Raw genomic sequence first — 15,205 nt, 5'->3', positions numbered from 1 at the left:
AGATTTTAAAATCAGACCAGAATTGAAATTCTGATTCCCATACTACCTAGCTAGGTGACTTTGGACAAGTTATTTAGCTTCTGAATTAGTTTCCTCATTTATTAAAAAAAAAGGACAAAAGGAGTCAAGGACATTGTAGCTCACACATCCTTGTGAGGATGAAAGAGAATGTGTGGAAACTTCAGGCACAGAGCCTGGCTCAGTGGACACTCACAAATTGCTAGTTTTCTCCCTTCGGGTTTCTCTCACTGAGCTGTAAAATCCTTTAGGTCAGGATTTCCCACTGTGCTTATTAATAAATGCCTTAAAGGTAAGTAAGTCTTCCTCAAATGTTTGTTGAATTGAACTCCTTTCAGATTGTCTCCTGAGGCAGATTTAATCAGTAGTATTAATACTCATTGAGAGGTCCCTAAGTGCTTTGAATGTATGGACTTAATCTCCAAGATAACCCACGAGGTAGGCTTTATTGCCTGTTTTTTTCTTTAAATTTATTTATTTTTGGCTGTGTTGGGTCTTTGTTGCTGCGCATGGGCTTTCTCTAGCTGCGGCGAGCGGGGGCTACTCTTCGTTGTGGTGCATGGGCTTCTCATTGCGGTGGCTTCCCTTGTCGCAGAGCATGGGCTCTAGGCTCACGGGCTTCAGTAGTTGTGGCATGTGGGCTCAGTAGTTGCGGCTCGTGGGCTCTAGAGTGCAGGCTCAGTGGCTGTGGTGCACGGGCTTAGTTGCTCCACGGCATGTGGGATCTTCCCAGACCAGGGCTCGAACCCATGTCCCCTGAATTAGCAGGCAGATTCTTAACCACTGAGCCACCAGGGAAGTCCCATTGCCTGTTTTTACAGATGAGGAAATAGGTGCAGAAAAGTTCAGAGACTTGCTGGAGGTCTAATTCTATGAAGTAGTGGAGTGAAGCAGTGGCTTCAGGGCCCTCCACTTCTAATCATCCCACTTAGTGCTTTCTTAGGGGCAGAAAACATGTCTACTAGGAAACAGTTCACATTGCCTTTTTTGTTTGTTTGAACTAGCTTAAATTTTTTCTAGTAATCCAAACAAGTGGTTGCTTTGACTTTTTCATTCCTTTAATTAAAAACTTCCAGGAGACTTAAAAGCCTATGGCTGATGACAACAGTCCTAGGATTTCAACAAAAATACAAATAACTGCAGTTGTACGAGGACCACACTGCCAACTCCTAGGGTCGTGGACCCAGTACGGGTCCACATCTGGACAATCTGGGGGTTTCACCTGGTAGATCTCCAAGCTGGCTGCCGGCATAGCTACACCAATTAACCCCTTGCATAACTGTCCTAGCAGGCAGCCCCGGGAACTTGGGGAAAGCGAAAAATAGCTGTCCACTAGGAACAAGGTGAGAAATCCTGATCTGAGCTCTTTATTCTTAGACAATTTCCAGTTATACTTCATTGCTGAAGCCTGATAGTTTTATATATCTCCTTTAATTACAGCTCACCAATCACCATTGTGTATCCAGATCACCTGTGCCAGGAATGATAGCAGGTGAGAAAACAGAGTACGGGGGGTCAAAGAAAAGAGTGAGCCCATACTTGCATGGCAGTTAAGTTTGCCAGGTATATTCAAACACATTTTTCTTCCAATAGATCCTCCCCTCAACCTGTGATGAGGACACAACGACACTATCTCCATTTTACAGATGAGGACACAGAGGTTCACAGAAGTGAAATGCCCTAGCAAAGCGTGAACGTGTGTTATAACGGAGGTCTTCCATTCAGGGCTTTCTACACTTACGCCATGATGCTCTTGGAGACAGCAAGATGCAGCAGAAATTTCTGCTTGGTCATAGTTTGGGGAATAGAAGGGGCTGATAAATTCCTCTGGGAAAGAGGTATAAAAATGTACAGGAGAAACAGTGGCATCTCTCTGGCCAGGGAAGAATCTGAGTCTCCCCAAATCTGTGTCCTTCGCGGGCAAACTCCATTTTGGGGGTGAGGTGGGGCTGAGAGAGAGAGGATGGGCTCATCCTAGTCACAAGTAGATGGCAGAAGCGATCATCCTGTCTCGCTGCAGTTTTAGCTCTCCCTCTTCCCCCAATGTTACATCCTTTCACATTCACCCTTGCATCCTCATCTGAAGTTGAGAAACTGGGACTTTTGGTGGACTGAGAGGCATCCACCAATAATGGCTGCTCACACGAGAAAGCCTGTACGTTTAGGTCTGGAATTCCAGGTTGTGCAAGTTAGCTTTTTCTTAATTTTTCAAGTTCCGTATGTCTTTTCTTTTCTGATTTAAAGTGACTCTGCTCTTTTCGTGATTCAGTCTCCCTGTCTCTGCAATTTAGGTTTTCAGTCATCTAGTTTGATATGTTTGGCAAAGAATATTTGAGAAAAATCTCTCAAGAGAGTGGTGAACTTTATTAATCTTAAAATCTTGTGTGTGAAGAAAGGAAACAACAAATTTTTAATCAAAGTAAGCAATAATGACAGGTTTATTTAAAATTTCCTGTAGAGAAAACCCACTAGTTTTGGAATAAAAGTCCTCAATGTACGAGAGCGTAAGTGAATATAAAAGATTAGCAGAAGAAAAATAAAACCAAACATAGTACAAAAAAAACTTAAAAAGTTTGAAATGGATTTAAACTGAGATGGTTCCTTAAATCCTCCAAATATTTAACAGAGTTACTAGGTTTGGCAAACAATTCACTTGAAAATTAAAGCCTATTTCTGTATTGTAAACTCCATAAAAACTCCTTATTAAATTCAAGCACTCCATACAATTGGTACTGAAACATACAGGCAGTCAATTTCAGAATAGCAGGAATTATTCATTTGCTCTCACAGTTATATGAATTAACCAGCTGCATAACTGTTTTTTGGAGAGGATGGGACAGAAGATGGAAAACAAAAAAAGGCAGGATAAAATCTCTAAAAAATTGAAACACAGCAAAGTTCAGACATCAGTTTGTTTCTTTAAACCAACAAACTGAATTTTTACAGTATATTCTACATTTGTCATTTCCCTCTCCCCCCGCCCCCCCAATACTCCTAAATCCACTAGTCTAATCAATTCTTAACCTCCAAATATTCTGTACATATATATTTAGCAAAGAGCATATGCCTAACATTATTCTGACAGCATTATGGTCAGCATACAATTTTAGAAAGATTACTATGTATATCACCAAGATTAACCTTTACTTAAAAAAACGAACAAACAAAAACCATTACTAAACAAATAGTTTTAAAATACTATGAAAACCCATGCGAGAAGACTCCACATGGGCTCTAAACCTGATAAAAACACACGTCAGAAAGACTATTAATGCTCAGCTTCTGCCAAACGATGACCTTAAAGTGCCAAACACAACAGAATCTCTTAGGACCGTTTTTCCAATAGATGATTTGTCCCTGGCTTGGCCATCTCTCCCTTAACTATACACGAAGTCCCGCTAAAAGTATGCATTTTAGTTGATTTTACAATAGAATGTTACAATGTAAACTAAACAGGTTCTTGATATCAACAGTATGTTACCCAGGTTTTTAAATTTCTGAATCCAACAGTTGGTCACAGAGGTCAAGTATTATCAAGGCTCCTTTGTCAGTTCAGATGGTGTCTGACTCATCCATCCTTCAAGTACATGCAAGGCTCAATAGTTTTCAAGAGGCAGAAGCCCGAGGCCGTTTTAAGACACGGATGAAATAGGATTATGAGGTGACCCCATCTGGGTAAGAACTTTATCCAGCCACTGGAGGGGGCCATGCAGATGGATCTCAATCCAGCAGGGGGTGCTAGTAACGTCCTGGCGGTGGTATTCTGCTCCCCAGCCCTAGAAACAACATTGGAGGTCATTTAACTGGTTTGACTCAGTGGTTAAACTTACGAAGTAAAAAGAGCTCACATAATCAGACACTCCGATTAAAGATCTGGTTCTCTCCACAAGACAAACATGCACAAATGTGCACACATGATTTGGCAGGCAATTTCACAGCTCCCCAAGGTCCATACATGGATTCCAGATTAAGAAGTACTGGTCTTGGGGAATGAAAGTTTTAAACTACATTATAAGGCTGTTGTAATAAAGACACTTTCTTTCATTTTTATTGCCCATTATCTCACCGATAATATTGGGACAGATGTTGTTAAATTCTCATTTCATCATCAAGAAAATAAGGAAAAAGGTATGTAAGACAAACTGACATTCTGTTTCTTCCTAGTGAGCCACTGAAGTCTCTATAAACACAGAGCTTGACCTTTCAATCTCTAAGCAAAACTGGCAGGAGCACGTAAGTATCCAAAAAATGTTAGTAACACCTAACCATCGTCTTGAATCAATTAGTAACACGTAGCCATTGCCTTGAATCATTTGTACAAGAGGGTAGCTCGCCAGGCATCTGCAGGATTACTGACTTAGGACATGAAAGCTGACAGAAGCAAGTCCCTGTACAAAAGAGAAAAATAGTTTTGCCATTGCAAAGATCAAAGCCTCACTGGTATGGTGGACGATGGCATACAAGGTCCTGATAAACCCTTGTTTCCTGAGGGATGTCAGACAAGGCCAGGTTCTATTTATCTCTGCTACCTACCTACCCCAGGAATTTCAAGAAATGTATCTGAATATCAGAACATTCAGGAGAAAGTTGTGATACATGAACTGCATATGTATAAACATCCATGCATTTGTACATATATCAACAAACTGCTAAGTTTAATCAAAAGATTTATGTGCATGTTTCCTACATTAGATAGTAAGTTCTTTGAAGGCAGAGACCAGATCTCATTTATCTTTGATCCCAAACATCTAGCACTGGCACAAAGCAGAAGCTCTAGAAACACTTGTTCAGCTGAAATGACTTGGATTTTTCAGATATGCGGAGTTTACTGTGCAAATAATTTATAAAGTATGTGTTTTATATTAAAGTCCAAAAATGATCACCTTTAAAAAATAGTACAAAGTTGGCTATTAATATTAGTAAAACGTTCTATATCCTTTCTCTAAGATTCTAAGATGCTAAGTGTGAGAGGGCAAAGTATGCAGTCCTTATGATAATAAAGAACAATGTTGTACCATGTGCAAATTTTTTGTTGCTAATGTATAATAAAGTAGCTGCCCTTTATCATGTCAGCAGGGGGTTTAAAATAAGATGTTTATCTTTAGCTCTCCAAATCCAGCTTCCTAGCTATGTCCATTATAGCCTGTATAACCCTTCATTCCAATACTTACCACTTTATTTTATAATTAAACACAGACTGGGCCATCAGCATCTTGAAGCTTAGAGACTTTAGGTGCTTTTTCATCTTTGTATTAACTCTCTGGAATGGTGCTAAAAATGTTCGCTGAATAGATGAAATCTAATACATTTTTAATGCATATCTTTGCATTATAAACACTTTTAATCAGCGTAACGGTGGTTTTTACTTGTGTAAAAGTCAATAATTAAAAATGTGTAAAAGTAAAATCATTAAAATTGATTGGGTAATCCATAAGAAATAAGTTTGAGGAGAAAGCCAATTGGAACATTAGAGTCATAAATTCTCCTAGAGTGGTCCTTCGATAACAATAGATTTATCAAGGGACCTCAGTAATGATCACCACAGTTCCCCAACTGCAGCCACCTATTTTAAAGATAATGAACGTGCTGATCGGGAAGGAATCCCGGGGCCTTAATCACACACACAGAACTAGAACCTGGATCTCCTGACTCTCAAGAGGTCTTCTTTCCTCCATATCAATAAAAACAACAAACAATGCTGGCAAGTCACTGTCCTCATTTTAAAATTCATTTCAGTCAAAATGCTAAGTCAAAAATTAAACAGTGCACATTAATAATGGATGAGAAAGCTCTTTGTAGTCTCATAGGTACACCTCTTTAAAAGGTAAAAAAAAAACCTCCTTCAATACTAAAAAGGTTCCGGACTCAGCTATAAGAAACTGTTGAATTGTGTTTCAAGAAAACAAACACTAAGAAAACACACTGAAAATCTGCTAATGTGACTCAAAGAAGTAGGGAAAAAATGATATTCAGGGAAAGATATCTTTGACGTAAAGGATGATTAACAAAGTAAGGTTCCAAAGTTACCCTCTGTAATAAATACATCACAGAACAGGTTTAACAACAAGTTCTGTGAGCTTCTGAAGAGAGGATATGAAAGGTGATTGCCTCGCCCAAATATATAATTAGTTTTGTTTCTCAGAGTAACAGAGGAGGAAAATCTATCTTTGAGGATCCAGAGCCAAGTCAGTCAGCCACTAGAAAAAGTTTCTGACTCATAAATTTAATCAGACATATGAGTTTCTTTTTTCCATTTCGATGGCATTTTAAAACTTTTTATTTCTCAGAGGCAGAAGAGGAGGCAAAAAAGAGATCAATTCTTGTGAGCAATGTCTGTAACCTTCACCCCCTCCTCGAACCTCACAGCACAATCCTAGCACTGAGGCAAGGGCCTTATTAACTCTTGAATTTAAGAAAATCGGGGGAAGGGGAGGCTGGGACATAGTGAGAGAGTAGCTTTGCCATATACACACTACCAAATGTAAAACAGATAGCTAGTGAGAAGCGGCCGCATAGCACAGGGAGGTCAGCTCGGTGCTTTGTGACCACCTAGAGGGGTGGGATAGGGAGGGTGGGAGGGAGACGCAAGAGGGAGGGGATATGGGGATAGATGTATACGTATAGCTGATTCACTTTGTTGTACAGCAGAAACTAACACAACATTGTAAAACAGTTATACTCTAATAAAGATGTATTAAAAAGAAAAAGGATGAGTGTCATATGGGGCAGAGCCACCCCCAGTGGCACTCCTACTAGATCAGTGCATCCCTTGCTCACCCATATGTACCTGAGAATAAATTATTGTTGTTTGGAAAAAAAAAAACAAAACAGAAAATCATAAGCTTTACTGGAACCACTAAAAAACTGACCAATCAAAAATAAATCCCAGCGTGATGAACTTTTACTTTCACACACAAAAAAGACCACTTGCTTATCGTTGAAACAAAAGTAACAAGTGTCACCATCCTAAAACTACTAACAAGCATAGCATGAAAAAAAAAGAGGGGTGCGTTTATAGAACTGATCTCTGGGAATTCCCTGGCGGCCCAGGGGTGAGGACTCTGCGCTTTCTCTGCAGAGGGCGAAGGTCAACCCCTAGTCAGGGAACTAAGATCCCTGAAGCCACGTGGCACGGCCAAAAAATAAATAAACAAAAAAATAAAAATAAAAAGAACTGATCTCATAAGACAACCATGCATTTAAAGCATACTCTTTATATATATACATAATAACATATTCTAATAGTATTACAATAGCTAAAATAGTGCTACTTGAATAAGGAAAAGTTATTAAAGCCTGCTACTACTAACATTTAACACAAACACTCCTATATTCCAATGATACTTTCCTCATAGTTGACATCCTTGTTAAAGGTTAAAAATGTCTAGATAATAAGTTGGTGTCTATGGACACATATCAAGAGGATATAGATTTACATATAACATGGAAGTGTGTTAAACCCTGACCAGAGGCATCAGAGCTCACTTACCTTCACAAAGCTCATGCGAATAGTACACATTTTTGTGAGCTCATAGACTGTCTCGAAGCCATGGTTCACAGACTGTGCCAGTAACTGAGCAAATTCTTGGTTGTTAAAAATTTTCAAACTACACCCACTAGGGATCTTGCAAACAGTAGTGGGATGAAATCCGTGATGGTAGTTGCAGTTCCGACTTTGCACAAAGATACTACTGTCACTGAGGCATTCGGCATATACCTCGCCTCCAACATAATAAAGATGAACTCCTGCAGGGAGACAAAGCATAGAGTGTGGTCATTATCGCTTTTCACAGCAGAAAAGCATCCGTGTAGCTTCAGAATGTAAATTTACATGGTTGATTCGATAAACAGACATTCTCCAAGTCTTGAACAATTGATAAAATCTTAGTTAACTGTATTAGTTAATACAATGTCCATATGTCAACATGCATGTCTAGAAGGTTGTAGGAAATAACACAACAGAATCTCTTAAAAATAAGTAACAGAGTGAAGCAATTTCATTTTGAAAAGCATTTAATGCCTATTTGGCCACGGACTGAGAGCAAATTCTCACTTAAAAAGCATAGCACAATAAAGCTGAACTTGATTATGGGATCCTACACATATTCGTTATCTCTTGTATTTATTACGCAGCTAAGCTTTTCGAAATATTTTAGGGTAGGGGAAGGGAGGATCGAGAGGAGTAAAAGAACTAGAAAACCACAGGTGGAGGAAGTATTGCTGAGAAATGTAAGATGTAAGGTCCAGGAAAAAAAAAAAACCTAGAAAGAATAATTGGCGCTGTGTGGAATCTGATCTCACCCAACTATTATCTGCCCCAGACCCTCCTCCTGTGCGGCCTAGAGTGCCAGGGGTGCCGCAAACTGACCTTACCCAGCCTTTAAAAAAATGAAAGGGAAAGAACCACTCGGACAAAACCCCACACCATTATAGGCCACCCAGCAAACAGAGTCACATCCCACGTGGCTTTCAGTGATGGACCTTGCAGGTAACTCTGGCAAAGCTTAGTCAATGCTAGAACTATTGTCTCACCCAAAATACTGTGTGCTCATATATGGAATCCCAAAAAACCAGTACTGATGAACCTAGGGGCAGGGCAGGAATAAAGATGCAGACGTAGAGAACGGACTTGAGGACACAGTGGGGGGAAGGGTAAGCTGGGACGAAGTGAGAGAGTGGCACCGACATATATACACTACCAAACGTAGGGTGGATAGCTAGTGGGAAGCAGCCGCATAGCACAGGGAGATCAGCTCGGTGCTTTGTGACCACCTAGAGGGGTGGGATAGGGAGGGTGGGAGGGAGGGAGACGCAAGAGGGAAGAGATATGGGAACATATGTATATGTATAACTGATTCACTTTGTTATAAAGCAGAAACTAACACACCATTGTAAGCACAGGGAGATCAGCTCGGTGCTTTGTGACCACCTAGAGGGGTGGGATAGGGAGGGCGGGAGGGAGACGCAAGAGGGAGGGGAGATACGGGGATACATGTATATGTATAGCTGATTCACTTTGTTGTACAGCAGAAACTAACACAACAGTGGAAAGCGATTATACTCCCATAAAGATATTAAAGAAAGAAAGAAGGAAAAAAAATGCAAGTCGAGCTGCTGGCTGTGTCTACAGGGCTGTCATGATTTGAGTGAACTAAAGTATTTTAGAAAAATGAAAAAAAAAATACTAAGTGCTGTGTTGATATGTATACACAATGGCTAAGACTGCTGTAACAATTAAATAGCCGCTGGAGCAGAAGCCCATTTTTCTGTCTGATGTAGAGAAAACAATTGAAGGGTGTGTGTGTTTGCTACTTTTTTCCTGATTATAAAAATAAGGAATTTTCATTTTAGAAAATTTAGAAAGTAAAGCAAAATATAAAGAAGCAGAAAACATTATCACTCCTTTAGTGGCCCAGAGGCAGTAACTGTGAATACACATCGTATTCGGTCTTGAGTATCATTAAACTTTTTTTGCAAACATTTAACATATCTCCACCATTGAATGACTACAACAATTTATTTAAAGGATTCTCCCATTATTGGACCATTCTGTTGATACTAATTTTCTGCTATGATAACAATGCCGTGATGAACGTCTCAGCATAATGTTTGATAATATCGTTAGGAGCGATTCCTGGAAGTTAAGTCATTGGATCAAAGGCTCTTGATTTACTTTGCCAGAGTGCCTGTATCAATATACACTCTCTCCAGCAGCAGATGAGTGCCTTTCTCACTTCACCCGTGCCAGTACTGTCTTAGTTTAAAACAACAACAAAATTCCCCTAATTTATAGCTGGAAAACAATATTGTTTAATTTGCACATGAGCCTTGATACGCTCTCCTCTGTTTACTAGCCATCTGTGTTTCTCTTACGGATTTACTGTTCATATTTCTTATTTATCTATTCCTCTGGGGTTCTAGTATTTTTATTATTTTTTTAATGAGCTGCGCATATAGGAAAGATATAAATAATTTATTTCTTATTTGTTTCCCCGTTAGTCCTTTGTCTTTTAATTTTGTTCACGGTATCGTTTTTCTTTAACCTACAGAAGTTTGAAATCTTTAAGTAGACAAATCTCTTGCAATCTTTCTGTTGCTTTTTATGCTTAGAAAAATCTCTGCCACTCTTTTTTTTTTTAAAGCATTTTCCAGTCTATCTCATCTTTTTTTTTTTTTTAATTTATTTAATTTTTGTCTGTGTTGGGTCTTTGCTGCGGCGCGCGGGCTTTTCTCCAGTTGTGGAGAGTGGGGGCCACTCTTCATTGCGGTGCATGGGCTTATTGCGGAGTACTTATGGCACGCGGACTCAGCCGCTCCGCAGCATGTGGGATCCTCCGGACCAGGGATCGAATCCGTGTCTCCTGCATTGGCAGGCGGACTCCCAACCACTGCGTCACCAGGGAAGTCCAAATCTCTGCCACTCTTGATCAATATATGTTCTTCTAGCTTTTCAATAGCTTGCCTTAAAAAATAGTTCAACTCATTAATCCATTTGCATATGTGGAATGAGGTCAGGGTTTCTACCCCCAGCCTCCCCCCAAAGCTAACTTTGTTATTGCAGGACCACTGGAAGACTCTACTAATTTGTTATGCTTCATTTATCATACATTAAATTTTTAAATACAGTATAGTCTGAGTTTACGTTATTCTATTGTTTTGTCTACACACCGATTTAATTGTAGTTTCATAATCTTTCATTAATCCTCACCTTGAGAATTTTTTCTTTACTCTTCCATTGAAAAATTTAGCTATTTTCACTTATTTATCCTCTGGGTAATATGCAGAATACGTCTTCCAACTTTCAAAAAACAAAACATTGTGATTCTGACATGGATTGTTTAAACTATGAATTAAATTAGGAAGAATGAATATCCTTAAAATGTTCTCACAATATTAAGCCTTTTCTTTAAGGAACACAGACTACCTATTTATTATTCAAATTTTCTTTCGCTCTCAGTGAAATTTGGTTTTCTTTACATAATTCTCATATATTGCTGGTTCAGATTATTTATGCATTCTGTTGCTACTGAGAATGTAATTTTCCTCTCCATTATATTTTCTAACTGGTTATTGCCAGATTAAAGAAAACTGATATAGAATTTCTAAAAACAGAGTCGAGGCATCTGGAACAATTTGAAATAACAGCATTCCCAGAATCCTTATTTTCTTCCTAATTGTTAATAAGAATGTTCCAGAGTACAATGGCTTTTTACTACGTTGGAGTAATAATGGTCAACTTTAGAATATAATGAAAACTATGTCCCTCTGTCCTAAATGTATGCAAAATTGTGTTTCAATACAATTTCAGGGGTTTACAGACCACAGAAAGATACCCATACGATATGAACCTGAGTTCTGACATTTCATCATTAGATGTGTAGTTCAGGCTTATTTTTTTTCCTTAAGCATACTAAGGAATTATCTATCAGTTCCTGTTTTAAGAGTTGTTGTTTTTGTTTCCAGGATTCAATGTTAAACTTCATCTCAAATGCCTTTTAAGCACCTATTGAATAACCTTTTAATTTGGTCTAAATTTCATAGTAGGTCATTTAAAAAAACTTTTACTCTGGAAATAATTTCAAAACTTACAGAAACAGAACAAACAACAAAGAAAAACAGAACAAAGAACACCCGGCACAACCATTCTCCAGATTCACCTGTTGGGACAGTTCACTCCACATGCTTCATCATGGGTATCTCTGTCCTCTCTGTTCTTCCACACACACCCTCATATACACACACATAGGTAAATACGTGTATACATTCGGACGCAGGATTGTTTTAGGTGGACAGATATCTCTATCTATAAACATAAGATACATATATAATTTCTTCCTGAACCATTTCATCATGGTCCTTTACCCCTACATACTTAAGTGTGTATTTCCTGAGAATAGGGGTCTTCTCTTACAAGCCACAGCATAATCAGCAATGCCACTGCATTTAACACTGATGTAATACTTTTATCTTATCTACCACTCATATTCCAATTCTGTGTGCTGACCCCAATAATGCCCTTTGTAGTAGTTTTCCCCTGTCTGCTGCAGGATCATGTGCAGGGGCAGATTATTACATAGAGCTGTCATGTTTCTTTAGCCGTTTTAATGTGGAACATTCTCACACCTTTGCCTTTCAGTATTTTGGAAGAATACAGTCCCTTCTCACCCTTTGTGCCTGCGGTCTGTCTGAAGGCACCCTGAGATCCGATTCAGACCTGCATGCTCAGCTGGGTTTCTGTGTAGGCGGCGCTACCCCCTCCCCAGAGCACCACAGCTGGAGGCTCACGGCCTCCCATCTGCCTCTCACTGGCAGTGATCATTCTCATCGCCGAGTCAAGATGTTGTCCAACTTCTCCACTAAATAGTTACTGATTTTTATTCTCCCATGTCAGTAATAGGCAGCCTGGGAGGAGATACTTAAAGACCATGAAAATATCCTGATTCTCATAAAAAATTCTCTCTATATTTAGCATCACTGACTATTCTTGCCTGATGGCTGCAAAATGGGGACTTTCTAACTCCACCAACTCACTCTGCATTTACCAGTCAGCCTTCCCCATTCATATATTTATCTATTATCGGCATGGACTTATGAATTACTATGGTTTTCCAGTGGTTTAAAACTCACGGCTGTATTTAATTATTTTGGTGCTCGAACCATGGTCCCAGAGTTGGCCAGGGGAAGCCCCTCCAAGTTGGCTCCTGGGAAATGCCTCCATCATGTGCATAAGTATTTGTTTACTTTTGGACATAACAGAATGTTTCGGCTCATCTTGCGTCTACCTGTCGCAGCCCTGGAGTCAGCCCTTTCTCCAAAAGCCCTGGTTCCTCTTAGCGGCCATGGAGTTAAGAGATGATGGTCTGAGCACTGTATGTGCTTATTACTACTGGGTATCTTTGCCTCTTGGCCCTCTCAGCAGACAGATCAGAAATTATATGCATGCAGAGACACATCTACATATGCCTTCATACACGTGCATACATACACGTGTACAGGAGTACATAAACATGCATATACACATTATTAAAATCGCGATCTCACACTGATACCTCCACAGGGTTTATTTTTTATCCTCCTCCACACTTGTATGTCTCTTCTTATTCCACAGTGAAAACCCAGGTTTCCCCCAACAACCACACATTTAGTCATTTGCTTAATATTATAATACATCTTAAAATTTCATAACTGTCTCCTTCATGCTGCCACTAAATAATCAAGTCTACTAAAAAGAGTTCAGGATTTGTTTGCAGTCGCTCTACCTTACCTGGCTCGGGCTGACGTTCTATAGCCAAATACTATATATTCATAAGTTATTTTGAGTTAGTTCTTTTTTTTTCCCCCAGTGGGTCATGGTATTCATTTGAAATACATTCAGTTTACTTGTTTTCATTTGCTTTTTGCTTTTAGTTTTAGGTTGTAAAGAATTTTTTAACAGCTAGTTCATTCTTCGGCAAAACACGTGATAGAATGGTGTCCCCAGATAGCAAATCACTATTCCAGCTATAATTATTATGAGTCAGGAGACCGCAAAAATCGCTGATTGGAAAATGAAGAACTTCCTGATAATACAAATTGAAAAAATATTTACAAACCGTAGCGGCAAGTGTATATCACCTGGTATTGACTCCAGGAACGACTGGTGAGCTCTGGGGAAAGAGGGACACGACAGACAGACATCTGAGGGAGGTTCCAGTGAAAACTCACCTTTCCCGATATGTCGCCTAGTGTTTTCGATAGTGGAATTCCGGTTGACGTTGGAGAGCAGCCCAAGGCAGAAACGGTTCTTGTTGTTGGAAGGATCGGTGAAACCATCCACCAGCACGCTCGTGGAGGAGGCATGGAAAGCTTCGCCCACACGATTATTGAGCTCGTAGTAGACAATAGAGCACCAGTGTTTTGGTTCCTCGTAAGCAACTGCTTGAACATCTTTAAGAAAGAAAAGCTTAGGGTCAACCACGGTGAGTGCCCTGGGCTCTCAAAAACTGAAACTGTGTCATGAAGTTGGCTCAGGGTCGTGGAATGAAGATATGAAAAAGCCGCTGCTATTATAACGTATAGAGTTTATCTCTGATCTCGGAAGCAGGTACTCCTTGCTAAGTGTGACATTCACCTTTCATTGGAAGATATTTTCTCCAATGGCTATCAGATAACCAAGACACTGGCTAAGCAAGCACACGAGCAGCATGTGCTGAACGCTCTGTAATTCACCAAAATGGAAATGACCCCACCACTGACCCTGGCTCACCATCTAAAGAAATGCAACAAGTGGCAAGTGAAAAAACAAGTGCGGAGAGAACAATAGAGGACAGGAAATATGCCAAAGGTGCTGGCACAAAGAGGAATTACTTTGGACAACGCCTCCGTATGCCGACGCTTTTTCAAAGCAATGAAAATCAGTTTCTAATTATTGATAAGAAGTTACCTTACTTCACATTCGGTTGCCAATAACTCTCACAGCTACAGCTTTGCTCCAGTCCTCAAGCTCAGGAAGAAATCCTGCCAGCTGGCCATTCTTACAGGATGAATCATATCTCTCTCATCCAGATTTCATGCTAACTTCCTTATATTTGCTTTAAGTCATGCAGAGCAGGTGTGTTTTGTCTCTCCATTCCCAGAATGGGCCAACAATGGAAATTACCCAACTTTACTGACAGGATGCAGCTTGTTAAGTCAAATCTCTTAAGACTAACAAATCTCCAAACAGAACATGCTTCTAAACATTTGCAGCTAAAAAGTTCTAAAGATAAGTTCCTTCTGTAGTAAAACCTCTTATACCACTGCTTTAGCAATTCCAGGAATACAAACCATATATATCTAGTATGCCAATATGTAACGATCTGAGGTTTATGAAGACTTAAGTGTACAATCTTTAAAAAAAAAAAAAGAGAGAAAATCCACATTGGAAGCACGAACTCTAACTGTTAAGGGAGAAAGACCTCTGTGCTCAAAGACCTCTGTGCTCTTAACATCAACCTCCACGAATATTAAAATGAGCTTTACTGTAGAATTTGGTAAAGAAAATAGGGAAAATGATCATTAAGAAAATCCACACATACAGTAACTGCTTTATACACTTAAGCGGGTAAGCTGAACACAAACATACACCATCTTCCCTGTTTGCTAAGTGTTATCCCATGTCAATAAGCTGTATTTCAAAGAGCAAAGTTTTAGTGATTTACAGGTGCCA

At 39.5% G+C, this 15,205-nt stretch overlaps 1 protein-coding gene across 2 annotated transcripts in view; it reads right to left on the bottom strand.

Moving 5' to 3' along the window:
- Positions 1–2,425: 2,425 nt before the first annotated feature.
- The window catches only part of SMAD1 (SMAD family member 1), a 76,826-nt gene continuing 64,046 nt past the window's right edge, over positions 2,426–15,205 (bottom strand). For both annotated transcript variants that reach the window (XM_024126582.1, XM_007127406.3), the window contains exons 5-7: positions 13,723–13,944; positions 7,508–7,764; positions 2,426–3,794 (exon numbers count right to left, since the gene is read on the bottom strand). In XM_024126582.1, the coding sequence (XP_023982350.1) occupies positions 3,651–3,794; positions 7,508–7,764; positions 13,723–13,944 (623 nt within the window). In that variant the 3' untranslated portion in view covers positions 2,426–3,650. The remainder of the gene's footprint in view (positions 3,795–7,507; positions 7,765–13,722; positions 13,945–15,205) is intronic.

Source organism: Physeter macrocephalus, chromosome 7 (assembly GCF_002837175.3).
Source record: "Physeter macrocephalus isolate SW-GA chromosome 7, ASM283717v5, whole genome shotgun sequence".
NCBI classification, from domain to species: Eukaryota; Metazoa; Chordata; class Mammalia; order Artiodactyla; family Physeteridae; genus Physeter; species Physeter macrocephalus.
Note: the sequence above shows the minus strand (reverse complement) of the source record. Positions and strands in the feature narration are given on the sequence as shown.